Here is a 14029-nt window from a genome sequence, read left to right on the forward strand (position 1 = left end):
TTTCAACTTCCGCTTGAAAATTGTGAATTTTCAAAAAAAGATAAGTTTTTAATTTTGATCCAATTTTCAAAAATTGGGTTTTCATCAAACCTTGAGGTTTTGAGGTCCTAGGAAATTATTCTGACTAAACAGAAAAAAACGTTATCTTGAATAAAGAAAAATATTATTTATTCAAAAAATTTTTTATCGTTTCTCAATGATTCTCATCACTTTTTGATTTCTTGCGCAATAAATATTTTTTAATTGACTTGATTAACTTTTATCGTCGCTGATAAAAACATTCGTTTCTTTCTTTCAATATCTTATTTTGCCTGGGGTGTTTGTACTCCTATTAAAACTGACACGTATGTACGAAACAGTCATTAAGAAATTAATATCGAAAGCAAATTACCTCTAGATGCCCATTAGTGTTTAATCATTTACAGAAGAAACATTAAAAAAAAAAAACAAATCATGTTACTGATAACTTTTTTTATAAAATTACTCCTTTTAGTTTTTATTTCCGAAGGAGAAATCATACGAAAAAATTGTTTACATGATGGAGAATCGGTATGTAGACGAAAAATTTGAAATTTTTTTTTTTAAATTTCATTTCTTGCTGCAAAATTTTATTTTTTTTTCCTTTGCTGTAAAGTGTCACTTTAGTGATTCCTGCTGCTCCAAAAGATGTCTGCATAGACGAGGAAATAATTATTGGGGGTCATTTTGTATGCGAGAAGGAGGTGAACTGTTAATTACTCCACCAACGACTACGGTAAAGAGTTTCGCTGCTAAATCGTGTCTTCCAATTGGAAAAAAGGTAAAAAAATCGATTGCGGACCGAAGTAAAAATGAGACGCTAGAAATAAAAATAAAATTCATTTGTAACTTTCTATAAGAAGGAGGGGTAAAATGGACATGCGCAATTATAAATATATATACAAAGTTATATTGTTGATTGTCTCGGTTACATGTAGGGGGTTAAGATGAGCCACGGGTCAATTATTGAAATTTTACTTCGAGAGCCGTTTGTCCCCGCCCCCTTTTTTTTATGCAATTGCATATATTTTGTAAAAAATTATATGGGTAAAAAAAATTTTGCACTGACCATTTTACCCCAAGAAACTAAGTAACCTCATTTTCTTTTTTTTTCGTGAAAAATTTTTTTATAAAATTTTTTTTTATCTCGCATTGAAATAAAATTTCAGAGGCCGAATAAAAAATTAAAAAAAAATATTTTCTCATTTTTTCTGGTCTGGCATCGCAACAAAATTTTCGAGCTCGGATAAATAACAAAATTTTTTTTTTTAAATTTTAGTGCTCGAGCAGAGGAGAATGCTGTTCAAATAGATGCGATCGTGAATGCCTGCATGTAGTTAAAAATTTGGCTCAATATTTAATGCTTATGCGTAGTGGAGGTCTTAGCTATTGTCTTGCGCCCGGCACTTGGGTACAATAAGTTACTATATTTTATTATTAACTAATTAAATATATTTTATATAATATCATTATTATTGTTTTTCTTTGCAGTGTAATGAAAACAGTGATTGCTGCTCTAAAAAGTGTTATCGGCCAAGTAATAAACTTTATTCTATTTGTGCTGCCGATCTAATTAATGCTCCTATCAATAATAATAATAATAATAATAATAATAACAATAGGACATTAGTAAGTTCCGAGGCTGGTAGCTGCTTATCAGACGGAAAACGTGTACGTATACAATCTAATGAAAAAAAATTTTTTTTTTAATCTCTTTAGTAAAAGAGATGAAATTTTTCAAAAAATTTTGCAAGTGACAAAAATAAAGTTTTTCGAAATTTTACATTGGGGCAATGGAATGTTGCAATTTTGGCCACTTAAAGATTTCTTGAAAAAAAAAAAAAAAAAAAAAAAAAAAAAAAAAAAAAAAAAAAAAAAAAATTCAAAATTCGAAATTTGAAAATTTTTTTTTTTATGGCCCATTTTAAAAATTTTTTTATTTCGGGATCATATTGAGGTAAGAGAAGGGGGGTACAATACTCCCCTTTGAATTTCAGAGACCCATTTTACCCCAAAATCATTCGAGGCACTGAAAATTTTAAGGGATCCATTTTGCCCCCCCCCCTTTCTCCTAAATATTATTTTTTGTTTGAAACATAAAAAAAAATCAAATCAAATTTTTTTTCAGAGGTGACCATCTTGCCTCCTTAAATTTTTAACTGACCATACTACCCCAGTAATTTATTGAACCCTACATGTTTATTAAAAAACGGGACCAAATTACCCTGACATGCCTAGGTCCAACTTACCCCTTAAAATTAGGAACAAAAAAAAATTTTATTTAAAAAATTTTTTTATTTCGGATCGAGAAAAAAAAAATTGTTTTTTTTTTTTTTCTTCAAATTTCAGTGCACGAGCACTAGCGAATGCTGTTCAAAAAAATGTGACGGCGTATGTCTAAGGAAAGTTGAAAATTTGGCTGACTATTTAATTCTAATGCGGTCTATGCATGCCAGCTACTGTCTTTCGACCGGTACCCTAGTGCGTAAAATAACATTTTTCTTATCTACTGAAAGTAATATTCAAAAACGTTTAATCTATTATTTTATTACTTCTACTAGTGCAATAATGACAGCGATTGCTGCTCCACACATTGCGTTCGTGTTAAAGAAAAGCTCTATTCCTATTGTGTCGCCGCTGGCCAAAATCTATTCGATAATAATGACAATACTAATCAGGAGCCGGCATTAGAATTTGAGGCCGGCCATTGTCAGCCTGACGGACGGAATGTGAGTAAATTAAATCAAAGTCGGCAAATCCGTAATTTTAAAATGGTTTTTTTTGTCGTTGTTTTTAATATAGTGTTTCATTGATGATGACTGCTGCTCAAAATATTGTGTACGTGTTCAATTCTTTGCATCTCTCAGTCAATTTTGTGCTTCAGCGCGCCCTAATACTACTGAAGTAATTACTCAGTCCAGTGATGACCAGAATAAACAAAATATTGAGAAGGGCCCAAAGTGCAGCGCAAATGGAGAATTTGTACGTATATGTGATTTTAGAGTCGGAAATTTATTTGTTTTAGCAATGAATTTTTTTAAAACTTATTTAGAGAAGGAAAATTTTTTATCACCCAGGGAAAGTGGGGACCAAAAATGTTACATTTTTTTTTCTTTTATTTGATTGAATTGTTGGTCTTGTTCTCGTTGCGCAATACAATTGACACAACGGAAGGGTGAGAAAAACGGACCACCCTAAAAATTTTTTGGAAACTTTTTGTTTTTAATATTTTTCTCTTACGGTAGTTGAATATCGAGAAGAGAAAATTTTTTTATTGACTTAAAGTTTTGCTTCTTTATAAAAATATTTATTTAAATTTATTTCAGTGTTGGAGTGCCAATGAATGCTGCTCAAAAGCTTGTTTTAATCATCACGGGTCAATGACAAAAAGATGTGCAGGGTAGAGATTAACGTACTAAGTTTATATGTACACATATATAAATATATTACAAGCTCATATGTACTTTTGAACTTAACAATAAATAAAACTATTAGCAAGGATTATTAATTTAAATTTATTATTATTGTTGTTTTTGGTTTTGTGGTTGTCATTCTTGTTGTTGCTGTTTATGTTTATGGTGTTGCTATTATTATTGTTTTTGTATATGGTGTTATTCTTTTTGTTTATGTTGTTGTTATTGTTGTCGTCGTTTATGTTTTTTGTTGTTGTTGTTGTTTATGTTTCTTGTTGTTGTTGTTTATGGTGTTGCTATTGTTTTTGTTTATGGTGTCGTGGTTTTTGTTTATGATGTTGTTGTTGTTGTTGATGTTGATGTTTATATTTTTATTCTTGTTGTTGTTGTCGTTGTTGTTGTTGTTTATGGTGTTGCTATTGTTGTTGTTTTTGTTTATAGTGTTCTTGTTAATGTTGCTACTGTTGTTTAAGTTATTGTTCTTATTGTTTTTCATGTTGTTGTTGTTGATGTTTTTGTTGTTGTTGTTGTTTATGGTGTTGTTGTTGTTGTTTATGGTGTTGCTATTGTTTTTGTTTATGGTGTCGTGGTTTTTGTTTATGATGTTGTTGTTGTTGTTGATGTTGATGTTTATATTTTTATTCTTGTTGTTGTTGTCGTTGTTGTTGTTGTTTATGGTGTTGCTATTGTTGTTGTTTTTGTTTATAGTGTTCTTGTTAATGTTGCTACTGTTGTTTAAGTTATTGTTCTTATTGTTTTTCATGTTGTTGTTGTTGATGTTTTTGTTGTTGTTGTTGTTTATGGTGTTGTTGTTGTTGTTTATGGTGTTGCTATTGTTTTTGTTTATGGTGTCGTGGTTTTTGTTTATGATGTTGTTGTTGTTGATGTTGATGTTTATATTTTTATTCTTGTTGTTGTTTATGTTGTTGTTGTCGTTGTTGTTGTTGTTGTTTATGGTGTTGCTATTGTTGTTGTTTTTGTTTATAATGTTCTTGTTAATGTTGCTACTGTTGTTTAAGTTATTGTTCTTATTGTTTTTTATGTTGTTGTTGTTGATGTTGATGTTGTTGTTGATGTTGATGTTGTTGTTGATGTTGATGTTTTTGTTGATGTTGATGTTTATATATTTATTCTTGTTGTTGTTTATGTTGTTGTTGTTTATGGTGTTGCTATTGTTGTTGTTTTTGTTTATAATGTTCTTGTTAATGTTGCTACTGTTGTTTAAGTTATTGTTCTTATTGTTTTTTATGTTGTTGTTGTTGATGTTGATGTTGATGTTTTTGTTGTTGTTTTTGTTTATGGTGTCGTTGTTTTTGTTTATGTTGTTGTTGTTGTTGTTGTTGATGTTGCTGCTGTTGTTGTTCATGGTAGTGCTATTGTTGTTATTGTTATTGTTGTTGTTGTTGTTGTTTATGTTGTTGTTGTTGTTTATAGTGTTGCTATTATTGTTGTTTATGGTGTCGTTGTTGTTATGTTGATGTTGATGTTTTTGTTGTTGTTTTTGTTTATGGTGTCGTTGTTTTTGTTTATGTTGTTGTTGTTGTTGTTGATGTTGCTGCTGTTGTTGTTCATGGTAGTGCTATTGTTGTTATTGTTATTGTTGTTGTTGTTGTTGTTTATGTTGCTGCTGTTGTTTATTTTTATGTTGTTATTGTTGTTTATGTCGATGTTGCTGCTGTTGGTGTTTATGGCAGTGCTATTGTTGTTATTGTTTTTGTTGCTGTTGTCGTTTATGTTTTTTAACTTGTTGTTTATGCTGTTGTTGTTAATGTTGTTTTTCTTGTTGTTGTTGTTAATTAAAATTAGGTAAGTAATATTAAGGTAATTTATTTATTTATTTATAAAAAATAAATGTTAACAATATAGAAGATTGTGCTCATGTTTAAAATAATCCGATAAATTATCAGGGCATCGTTATCTTGACATTATTGAGGCTCCGGTACCTGCTCTTTTCCACGCCTCTAAGTATTCAGAGTTCAGATAAGAGTTATCTTTATAAGAGTTCCTTGAGAGGCAGGTAAGAATCCCGGGTGCGTCTGTAAATACTTATATATATTTAACACACAGCTTTCAAACTTGTATGTGTCGAATTAACTCACTATATATATGTATGAGAAATTGTAGAAATAAAATTCTTTTTTTAATTTTATTTTTGCACTAAGAGGATGATTCATAGTTACCACAAAATGTCATGTTTTTTCACACTGTGGCTTTAGATAGACGTATTTAATTGGTATTTTGAGCAAGATATGGCTTTCGACACACCACAAATGCTTTTTGTGGCTTTTGTTTATATTTCACAAATTATATGTATATATAAATATATATATTATTGTGTCAGAAAACCCGACTTTTTTTTCATGAATGTTAAAAAATTTTTTATGGAGGACACCGAAGGTTCTGTTAAAATTTGACTCTTTAAAATTAATAATGAGAGGGCGCTAATCGTAATTTTTTATTTCCCATTTAAATACCATGGGCATTTTGAATAGAGCCTTATTGAAGACCTTAATTATAATCAAATTGCGAATTATTTATCAAAGATACGACAAAAATGTATGAAATCAAATTTATAGGAAATTAAATTTGCTACAAAAAATACTCATTAAATTTTTTCGTAGGCTTTATAGTTTATGAGTTATTTTAAATTGAAGTGAATTATGAAAATTTTGTAAAAAAAAAAATAATAATAATAATAATAATAAAAATAAATGTATGAATCGAGTCATAGGAATAAAGAGTGCAAAGAAAAAAAATGGAGTGATACAAAAGCCGACATAACCGCAGGTTGTAAAGTATTGGTTTATTTCCAGGTCTTTTGATCCTCTTGTTCATCTTTTACAGCATGAGAGCGTCTCTCCAGTTGGAGTAGTATATAGTATGTAGTGAAAACGTAATGGATGTGATGTCGTGGGTCTTATGCCCGTTCTGTGGCCTGTGGGCCCCGCGTCCGGCGGGTTCTGACGCTGAGGGCTCAATAAATAAAATCTTCAGGTGGTACACTAGAGAGACCGAGCAACAAAGACAATGATTTTCTTCGAAGCATCACCGCGGACCGTAGCAAAGTGACGCGGTCGTGCAATCGGGCCTCAAAAGAGTCCCCAAAGGGTGGGCCTTATGTATTAAATACACAGGAGATAAAATGCGTAGGCGAGAACCTCGAGAAGACACCAAGTGTTGAGACTGTATCGCAGAAGTCACCGGCACTCTTACTACACCGGCGCATTCTCTACTGCCTTCGGGGCCTTATGCCGTCCGTCATCCTGTCCGCCTGTTCGTATTTCGTAGGCACTATACTATGGATGTATGTATGTATTTATACTTATTTTCTGGGCCTCTCATCGTCTGCCTATACTGTACCAGAGCACCTACGCGATTTCGCTAAATTGGGCCTGAGGTTGCTGTAGACGTATGGGGACTAATCGAGTTTGTCTAAATATCGTTTGAGGTTTATTTCGACAGTTTAAAATTTCATTTGATGAAAATATTTAAACGGGCCTTCATAAGGCCCAAAATAATGACTTTTTTCTATTAATGTTTTTACAGTATGTCAAGTTCATATTTTCACGCAGTTAAATTGAAACAACAGGTCCAAATAATTAATGGACATCAAGGCCCAAAAATATGCGAGTCCCAAAATGAAGTAACTATAAAAATTTTATACTTTGGCTCTTAGTTCGGACGTTAATTAAATTTAATAACACACCAAGAAAATGGGACTCAAGTCCCAAAATACTACATAAGTCCCAAAAACAGTCTTACTAAGATTTAAAAATTATCTTTGTTTTTAATAGCAGTACTTATCGAGATATTAAAATTCAAATGGGACTTAATGCCCAAAACGAAAAACAGTCCCAAAATAAGTAATTTTTAAAATACTTTATTACGCTTAGTTACGGCTTTAATAATTTTTCACAACTAAGTAAAATAGGTCGTAAGGCCCAAATAAAATAAGGCCCAGAATAAAATAAAAACTTGATCTATGTACAACAAAGATATAAACACTTTGGAATTCAATAACCAGCTGTAAATTAAACCTTATTTTAAGTCGTTGTCGTTGGGGCCTGATGTATACAATAATATACAAGAGCTGGATGTTGCGGGTGGGCCTTGCTCCACACGAGCCAGCAGAACATGCACGTGAGAGCATCCCCGATCGTATATCGGCAAGTACAACTTCGTTTGCTCTCGTGTATGGAGACGTTACATATCGGGCCCGCGTGAGACCTCACACTCTCTTACAATGTGACTCTCGCGGGCCCGTGTAAACGCTGACCGGCCCTATCCCAGTACACGTTCACTCGTGTACACCTAAAGCGCCCGATCCTCAATAAGATCCAACTCCGCGTTAACTCGTATATCGTCCAGGCGAGAAAGAGATCCCAAAAAAAAAAAAAAATAAATAAATAAACCACTCGGACATTTTATCTCCAATGCTCGAGCTTCAGTTTATTTTTTTTTTTTTTTTATTTTTTTATCATTCTCATTCAACCTCTTGTATTCATACACACGATAAAGAAAAAAAAGTTATCACCAAAAATAATTTCCAAGAATTCACAAAAAATATTTCTCTAAAATCGATCCAGCTCGTCGCGGTCGCAAAAAAAATTTAAACGCCCACACCAACGTCCCAATGTCGAGTTGTTTCGGCTGCTTTATTTCCATTCAACAAGATTGTTTTATGCAAATAAACAAAAAACAAAAAAAATTATTTATCAGAATATAAACCATGTCGAGGAAAAATACCTCGAAAAAAATTTTCGTTCTTAAAACAAAATAAAAATAAAATTCTGAGGCAAAAAAATGAAAAAAAAAAAAAAAAAATAAAATAGTGATGAAGGAGGACATGCGCATGCAGATCACGTCGTTGTAGCGGTGATACGGTATCTGTGGGCGGCGCGTGCGTGTGGTCCTCGTTGTCGTCTTCCAACAACCGCGAGAGAGTAAGAGTATTTAAATAAACTAAACAAAGAGACCAAAAGATCTCTCTATCCCCTCCACGGGTCACTTTCCATCCCCTCCATCGGCATCATCACCAGCAAAGTGGGCCCTTCCCCACCACAAGGCCCCGCGCGGGCCGCTCATCCCATTACTTTTTTCTCCCGCTAATCCGAAGAATGTTTTCTATAATGTTAACGCGTCCACACCTTCTTTAAATGGGCATAAGGCCCATTCTACAAGTCCTCAATAAAAAATCTACTTGTTTTATTTATAAAATTAGTCAATGCTTATACATACATACTTACACTACAATTATTGATTTACGCCTGGAAATAATTTTTTTTATTTTTCGATAAGGCCCAACAAGTCCCAACTTGTTACCACACGGAAGCGTACCGCTGACGCAAGATCTACCTGATTTATTAATTTTAAATGTTAATTCTGACTATAATTATTCCCAAGACTTAAGACTTGGACCTTAGGACCCACGAATTGGGACTTACGTAATAAAAATGAGAAACAATGAATTTGTGAAACTAATTATAGATTTGAAAAAACATTGAGGTGATAAGTGACCGCACACGAACTGTAGAAAGTTGGGCCCACAGTCACATAGGGCCCGTAACCCTAGACAAGCGAATATCAAGTTGATGTCCCTGAGTTGCACCTGGCGGTACTTTAGCTTTGAAACACGATCCACCTCTCTCATCTCCATTCCATGCATTTTGGGACCTTTATCTCGTACACTTGCTCAGAGCTAAAACCGGTGTTGCCACGTACCAGGCCCAATTAATAAGTAAGGCCCACTCTTAATTATCCTTGCAGTTATCATTCCAAGAAGTGATGAGTCGTAAAAAAATACCTCGATGCTCAATGGATAAAACAAATAAATTAATAAGTAAAAGGAATTTAAAAATAATAATAAATTTATTTTACAACTATATTTAATATCATACAAAAAAAATCAATCAATTATTAAAATATACAACGATTACATGAGCGTGTGATCAATTTTTTGACGACGCAGAGATCACAGAGTAAGTCTTTAAGCAGTAGTCCCAATATATGTACATAGGACCCACCCGGAAACTAAGAAGTCTCCTGAAGAACGGAATTGGGCCCAAGGCCCGGGACTCCCAAATTATGGGTCAGCGAGTGCCTGCGCAGGTCACAGTTGCGCCGGAAAACTTTTCCACACGAGGCGCAATGATAGGGTTTTATGTCAGTGTGGGTCAATAAGTGCGTCTTCAAGTTGCTCCTCTGATTGAAACTGCGCGCGCAGACCGGGCACTTGTGTGGCGACTCTTCCATGTGAAGAATCTTGTGGACCGCCAGGGTACGGCTTTGGCAGAATCCTTTTCCGCATTCTGCGCACTTGAATGGTTTCTCTTTACTATGGATATACCTGAAAAAAAAAAAAAAACAATATTCATTTACTATCATTGTCTAGGCCACAGTTAACGATATTGTAGATTCAGTGCTAGGTAAATATGAAAGCTTGAGCTAACGACCCAGTAACGGACCAATTCGTTCCACTGAATAACCGATTCATTGTTTTCATTTGGAAAAAATATTTTCAAGAAATTCTGCGGAAATTCAATGGCGATTTGAGTTTCGGCAAATTGCTGTCAAAAGTCAATTGCCAACTACGGCTGACAATTTGCCGTAAATGATTTGAAAGATGTATTTCATGAGATGATATGGTTGTTTTTGTATAAAATAGTGCGAAATCTTAAGCGACTGGTTTTAGGAATGAAATTACCTGTGGTCTCTCAAATGATCTTGCCGTCGGAAAGCTTTGCCACAAATATCACAAGAGTAAGGCCGTTCGTCAGTGTGGGTCCGCTCGTGTATCAACAAATTGTAACTTTTAGTAAACTGTCTATTGCAAAATTTGCAGATGAACTGTTTTTTTGGGCGCGAGCTCCTGCAGTTGCGAGGAAGGGTTGAATCACTGGTTGAAGTTGCTGGTACTGAGGATGAAATGCCTCCAGCGGAGCTGGAAAGCGACGGCGCGGGTAATGTTGTCTCTGCGATCCGTTGCAGCAAAACATCTTGGTGGATCGACGACTCTAGATTATCACGAAAGGCTTCGTCTTCTTCGAGAAGGGCCAAGTCTTCGGGATCGGCAACGAAGTCCAGGTGCGAGACCTCGTCGTCGTCTAGAGTCGTCTGAAGAACGTCAAGATCTGCTTTCGCAGTTGAGGTTGATGTTGAGGTCGATGTGGACGTCGACGTTGATATGGATGTTGATGAAGTCGATGATGATGCCGACGCTGACGTTGACGTTGGAGATGAAAGTAGGCTTGAATTGAATGACAGCCGGGTTGGCGAGTAGTTTGCTGGAACTGTGGCCGAAGTCACCTGGAGTCTATGGAGCGTCAGGTAGGTCTCGAGTGCTTGGAGATTGAGGGCCGCGGCCACAGCACCTGGGGGAAATAAGGCAGCGCGTTGTAACGTTGCCAGAAGGGCGCCTTGAAGCGACAACGCGACGTTTTGCAGAGTGAAATTGGGCAAAGTCGAGTCCAAGCCCTCGGTTGAAGACTCGGCCTCGCGCAAATCCGCGCTTGAAGCTGGATTCTGTGCGTCCTTGTTCTGTTGCATTCTCACTAGTTTGTGTCTCATAAGTTCTTGCTCACCTATCACAATATATATTCAAATAATAATAATAAAAACAAACTTGACACTTCACCAAGTTCTACAAAGCAACAAATAAAAGTAATAAATAATAAATCACAGAATAAAAATAAATAATGGTATTCACAAAATCACGTCGCTTCTAAAATAATCGGTGGCATTTTAAGTAACTGGTGGATAATAAGCCGGCACCGAATATATTGACGGTATTTGGATGTACAGACAGTGATATTTGAGGTGCTCACGGTGCGAGAGCGCCCTGACAACTGCACGAGCACCTCGCTGCTGGGCACTGCTGGTGGAGCCATCTGCCGGGCGTTATTCGAGAACTAAAAACTTGGATCATTTAATGTACGAGTAGAGCGTGAGTTGTTTTTACAACCGGAGACCAGAGACTAGAGGACTGGAGATACGAGAGAGAGAGAGAGAGAGGGAAGGTGAGCGAGAGAGAGGGGCCAAGTCCACGGGACCCCGACAGCTGGGACTTAAACTCGGATTCACAGCCTGGCAACACACGCGTTTCATATCTGTACATATTGTTATTATATGAGTTGAGTGTGTGCGGGGGAGTCAGCCGTCGGCATATTCCATAAGCGTGCGCTCCTATCACGCGAACAACGTCCACTTAAACAATGCAATGGGCCCACATGTTGCGATCAGGCCCACGAGTCCATCAGTATATTATTCTGTATGTGAATTTATGACTATACTAATCTAATGTGCACGTCAATTAACAGGCTGACATCGGGCCTTATGTAACTGGGTCTCATGAGGCCCAAATATTTCAAAGTTTTTATTGAATTTTATAGATGGGAAATATTCATATTAATAATTATGTAAGCAGATTTCATAAGGCCCACAATAGGAAAAATATTATAAGGCCCTGAGATAAGACCCAAAATTTTCAAATTATTTTAGAGGGAACCATATTAAAAAAATTCATTGAAGATTTACCTCACAAAGCTCATTACTACATGGCATAAGGCCCAAGATGAATAATAACAAGGCCCAAATTATTTAGCTTTAAAAATATCACAAGTTCAGACAGAGGATCGAAGTATTAATTTCTGCAATCAGATCACATAAGGCCCAATTAATATAAGGCCCAAACTTATATAACTTAATTTATAATTTTTTATATAGTAGGTCGTAGTGACAATAATTGCTGGCAATGAACCAGTCGCCTATTGTTAAATGTGGGCCCGTAAGGCCCATTCTCAGTTAAAGATACTCTGGATGAGTAGAGGGAAAGCCGCAACAATTTACGACGGCAATTAATGCGCACGAGTAAAACCGTGTATTGCGCCTATGGGCCCACAATAGTGGTGCTCATCTTGGGCCCGACTCAGCGATACTTTAGATGTTGTTATTGTTGTTGTTATTGTTATTGTGGTGGTTGTTGTTGTAAGTATAAAAAAAGTGATAGAAAGAACTGAGAGTATGTTTATCTCTGTTAACGTAGCTTTGTTGAGATCTGTGTGAGTGAGCACAGGCAGACTAAATAATATTATAGGTGGTGTTCTCACGGTCTCAGGATTGCCCGCGGGCCCAACTTGCACACTCTATAGTCCCTCCTGTGACTTCGCCCACGCCGCGGCAACGTGTATCGTACCGTAACGAACGGGGATAACGGGTGCGACGAGTACCGACCCACGCCGAGCTACGAGAGACGTTAGGCGGGTCAGAGGTCACCTCGCGCTCGCTGACCGTCACCCAGGCATCCCCGGGACGGTTCCTGCCCCCACCAGCTCCAGTCCCCAGCATTGTTGGGCCTTAGCTACGTATCTTTACTTTATGGGAACTGCGCTCGTCGATTAGTGGACACCAGTGGAACTTGCTCTTAAAACTTCAAGGGCTTAATCGAAATTTAACTTTTTCCTGTATTGTCTGACCCAATCAATCAATTTTTCAAATGTTTTCCCGCCATTAATTTAATTGCTCTCAAAAAGTCTTATTAAATGATTAAAAAATCAGTTATTCAAATTATTCAACATAACTCATAAAATATCGATCTTACAAAAAAATTTATTGATACCAATTTTGTAGGAAATTTTATCTTCTATAAAAAAGGTATCAATAACTTTTTACGTAAATTCAATAGTTTTGACAGAATTTTGATTTTAATTCAAGTAAACGAATTTCGCTATTTTCTAAAATTTGTATTTTTTCTTTAAAACTCCATAACTCGTAAAATATCAAATTTACGGAAAAATTTATTGATACTGATTTTGTAGGAAATTTTATCCTCTAAAAAAAAGGTCTTAATAATTTTTTACCTACGGCCAATAGTTTCATCAGAATTTCAATTCTAATTAAACTGAAAAAATTCTACTGCTTCGAAAACACAAAATTTTTTATTTAAAATTCTATAGCTCGTAAAATATCAAATTTTGATAAAAATTCATAGATATCAATTTTGTAGGAAATGAAATTCTCTACAAAAAAGGTATCAGTAAATTTTCTCGTAAGTCCAACAGGTAACAAGTATTTTTAAAATAATTGAATGGTAAATAAAAATGAGAATAAATAAAAAAAAATGTATTTATTTGAACTTATGATTGTTAATAATTAGGTTATATCTAGAGATCTCACTTGTTTAAGGTATGTTTATTACAACTATTTGTCTTTCTCCGTATGTGGGCCCTAGCACTCGGTCAATGTGATCTGGTTCTTGTCAGTTCCCAGGGGGAGGCCTCGGTTCCTGCCGCGTAGATAATTAGATCGCTACTAACCACCTCATCTGACTGTTGTTGCCGTTCCCGTTGTTGTTGTTGCTGTTATTGTTCCTTTTATTTTACTTATCTTGCGCCTCACCGTGTGCAAGCATTTACAATCGCTTATTTCCTTTACACGCCTCAACAAACATTTCTTCACGCTGCTGTCTGTGGTGAGCTAAAGAGATAAAAAGACCTGAAAATAAATATCAAAAGATATTGCGGTTTTGAACATATATATATATATATATATATATATATATATATATATATATATATATATATATATATATAAATATATAACCT

The 14029-nt window shown here is 35.2% G+C and overlaps 2 protein-coding genes across 2 annotated transcripts; one reads left to right on the forward strand and one right to left on the reverse strand.

Moving 5' to 3' along the window:
• Window positions 1–433: 433 nt before the first annotated feature.
• LOC103578427 (uncharacterized) lies at window positions 434–3454 on the forward strand. Its single transcript, XM_008559525.2, has 8 exons — window positions 434–549; window positions 635–799; window positions 1298–1429; window positions 1510–1689; window positions 2368–2499; window positions 2580–2747; window positions 2821–3000; window positions 3345–3454. The coding sequence occupies exons 1-8, from the start codon at window positions 454–456 to the stop codon at window positions 3420–3422; spliced, it is 1131 nt and encodes a 376-aa protein (XP_008557747.2). The 5' UTR covers window positions 434–453; the 3' UTR covers window positions 3423–3454.
• A 5933-nt stretch (window positions 3455–9387) lies between these two features.
• LOC103578426 (protein sister of odd and bowel) lies at window positions 9388–11304 on the reverse strand. The gene is made up of 2 exons (XM_008559524.2): window positions 10135–11304; window positions 9388–9777 (listed from the first exon to the last, which is right to left on the reverse strand). Exons 1-2 carry the CDS (start codon window positions 10995–10997, stop codon window positions 9462–9464), a joined length of 1179 nt encoding a protein of 392 aa, XP_008557746.1. The 5' UTR covers window positions 10998–11304; the 3' UTR covers window positions 9388–9461.
• Window positions 11305–14029: the final 2725 nt, after the last annotated feature.

This window comes from Microplitis demolitor, chromosome 2, assembly GCF_026212275.2.
Source record: "Microplitis demolitor isolate Queensland-Clemson2020A chromosome 2, iyMicDemo2.1a, whole genome shotgun sequence".
NCBI classification, from domain to species: Eukaryota; Metazoa; Arthropoda; class Insecta; order Hymenoptera; family Braconidae; genus Microplitis; species Microplitis demolitor.

Bases quoted from the DNA above. Each gene is read 5' to 3' on its own strand.
- LOC103578427 (XM_008559525.2), top strand. From the start codon at position 454: ATGTTACTGATAACTTTTTTTATAAAATTACTCCTTTTAGTTTTTATT. The intron at 1,690-2,367 runs GTACGTATACAA...TTCAAATTTCAG, and splicing joins GCTTATCAGACGGAAAACGT to TGCACGAGCACTAGCGAATG. The intron at 2,748-2,820 runs GTGAGTAAATTA...TTTTTAATATAG, and splicing joins GTCAGCCTGACGGACGGAAT to TGTTTCATTGATGATGACTG.
- LOC103578426 (XM_008559524.2), bottom strand. From the start codon at position 10,997: ATGAGACACAAACTAGTGAGAATGCAACAGAACAAGGACGCACAGAAT. The intron at 9,778-10,134 runs GTAATTTCATTC...TTTTTTTTTCAG, and splicing joins GATCATTTGAGAGACCACAG to GTATATCCATAGTAAAGAGA.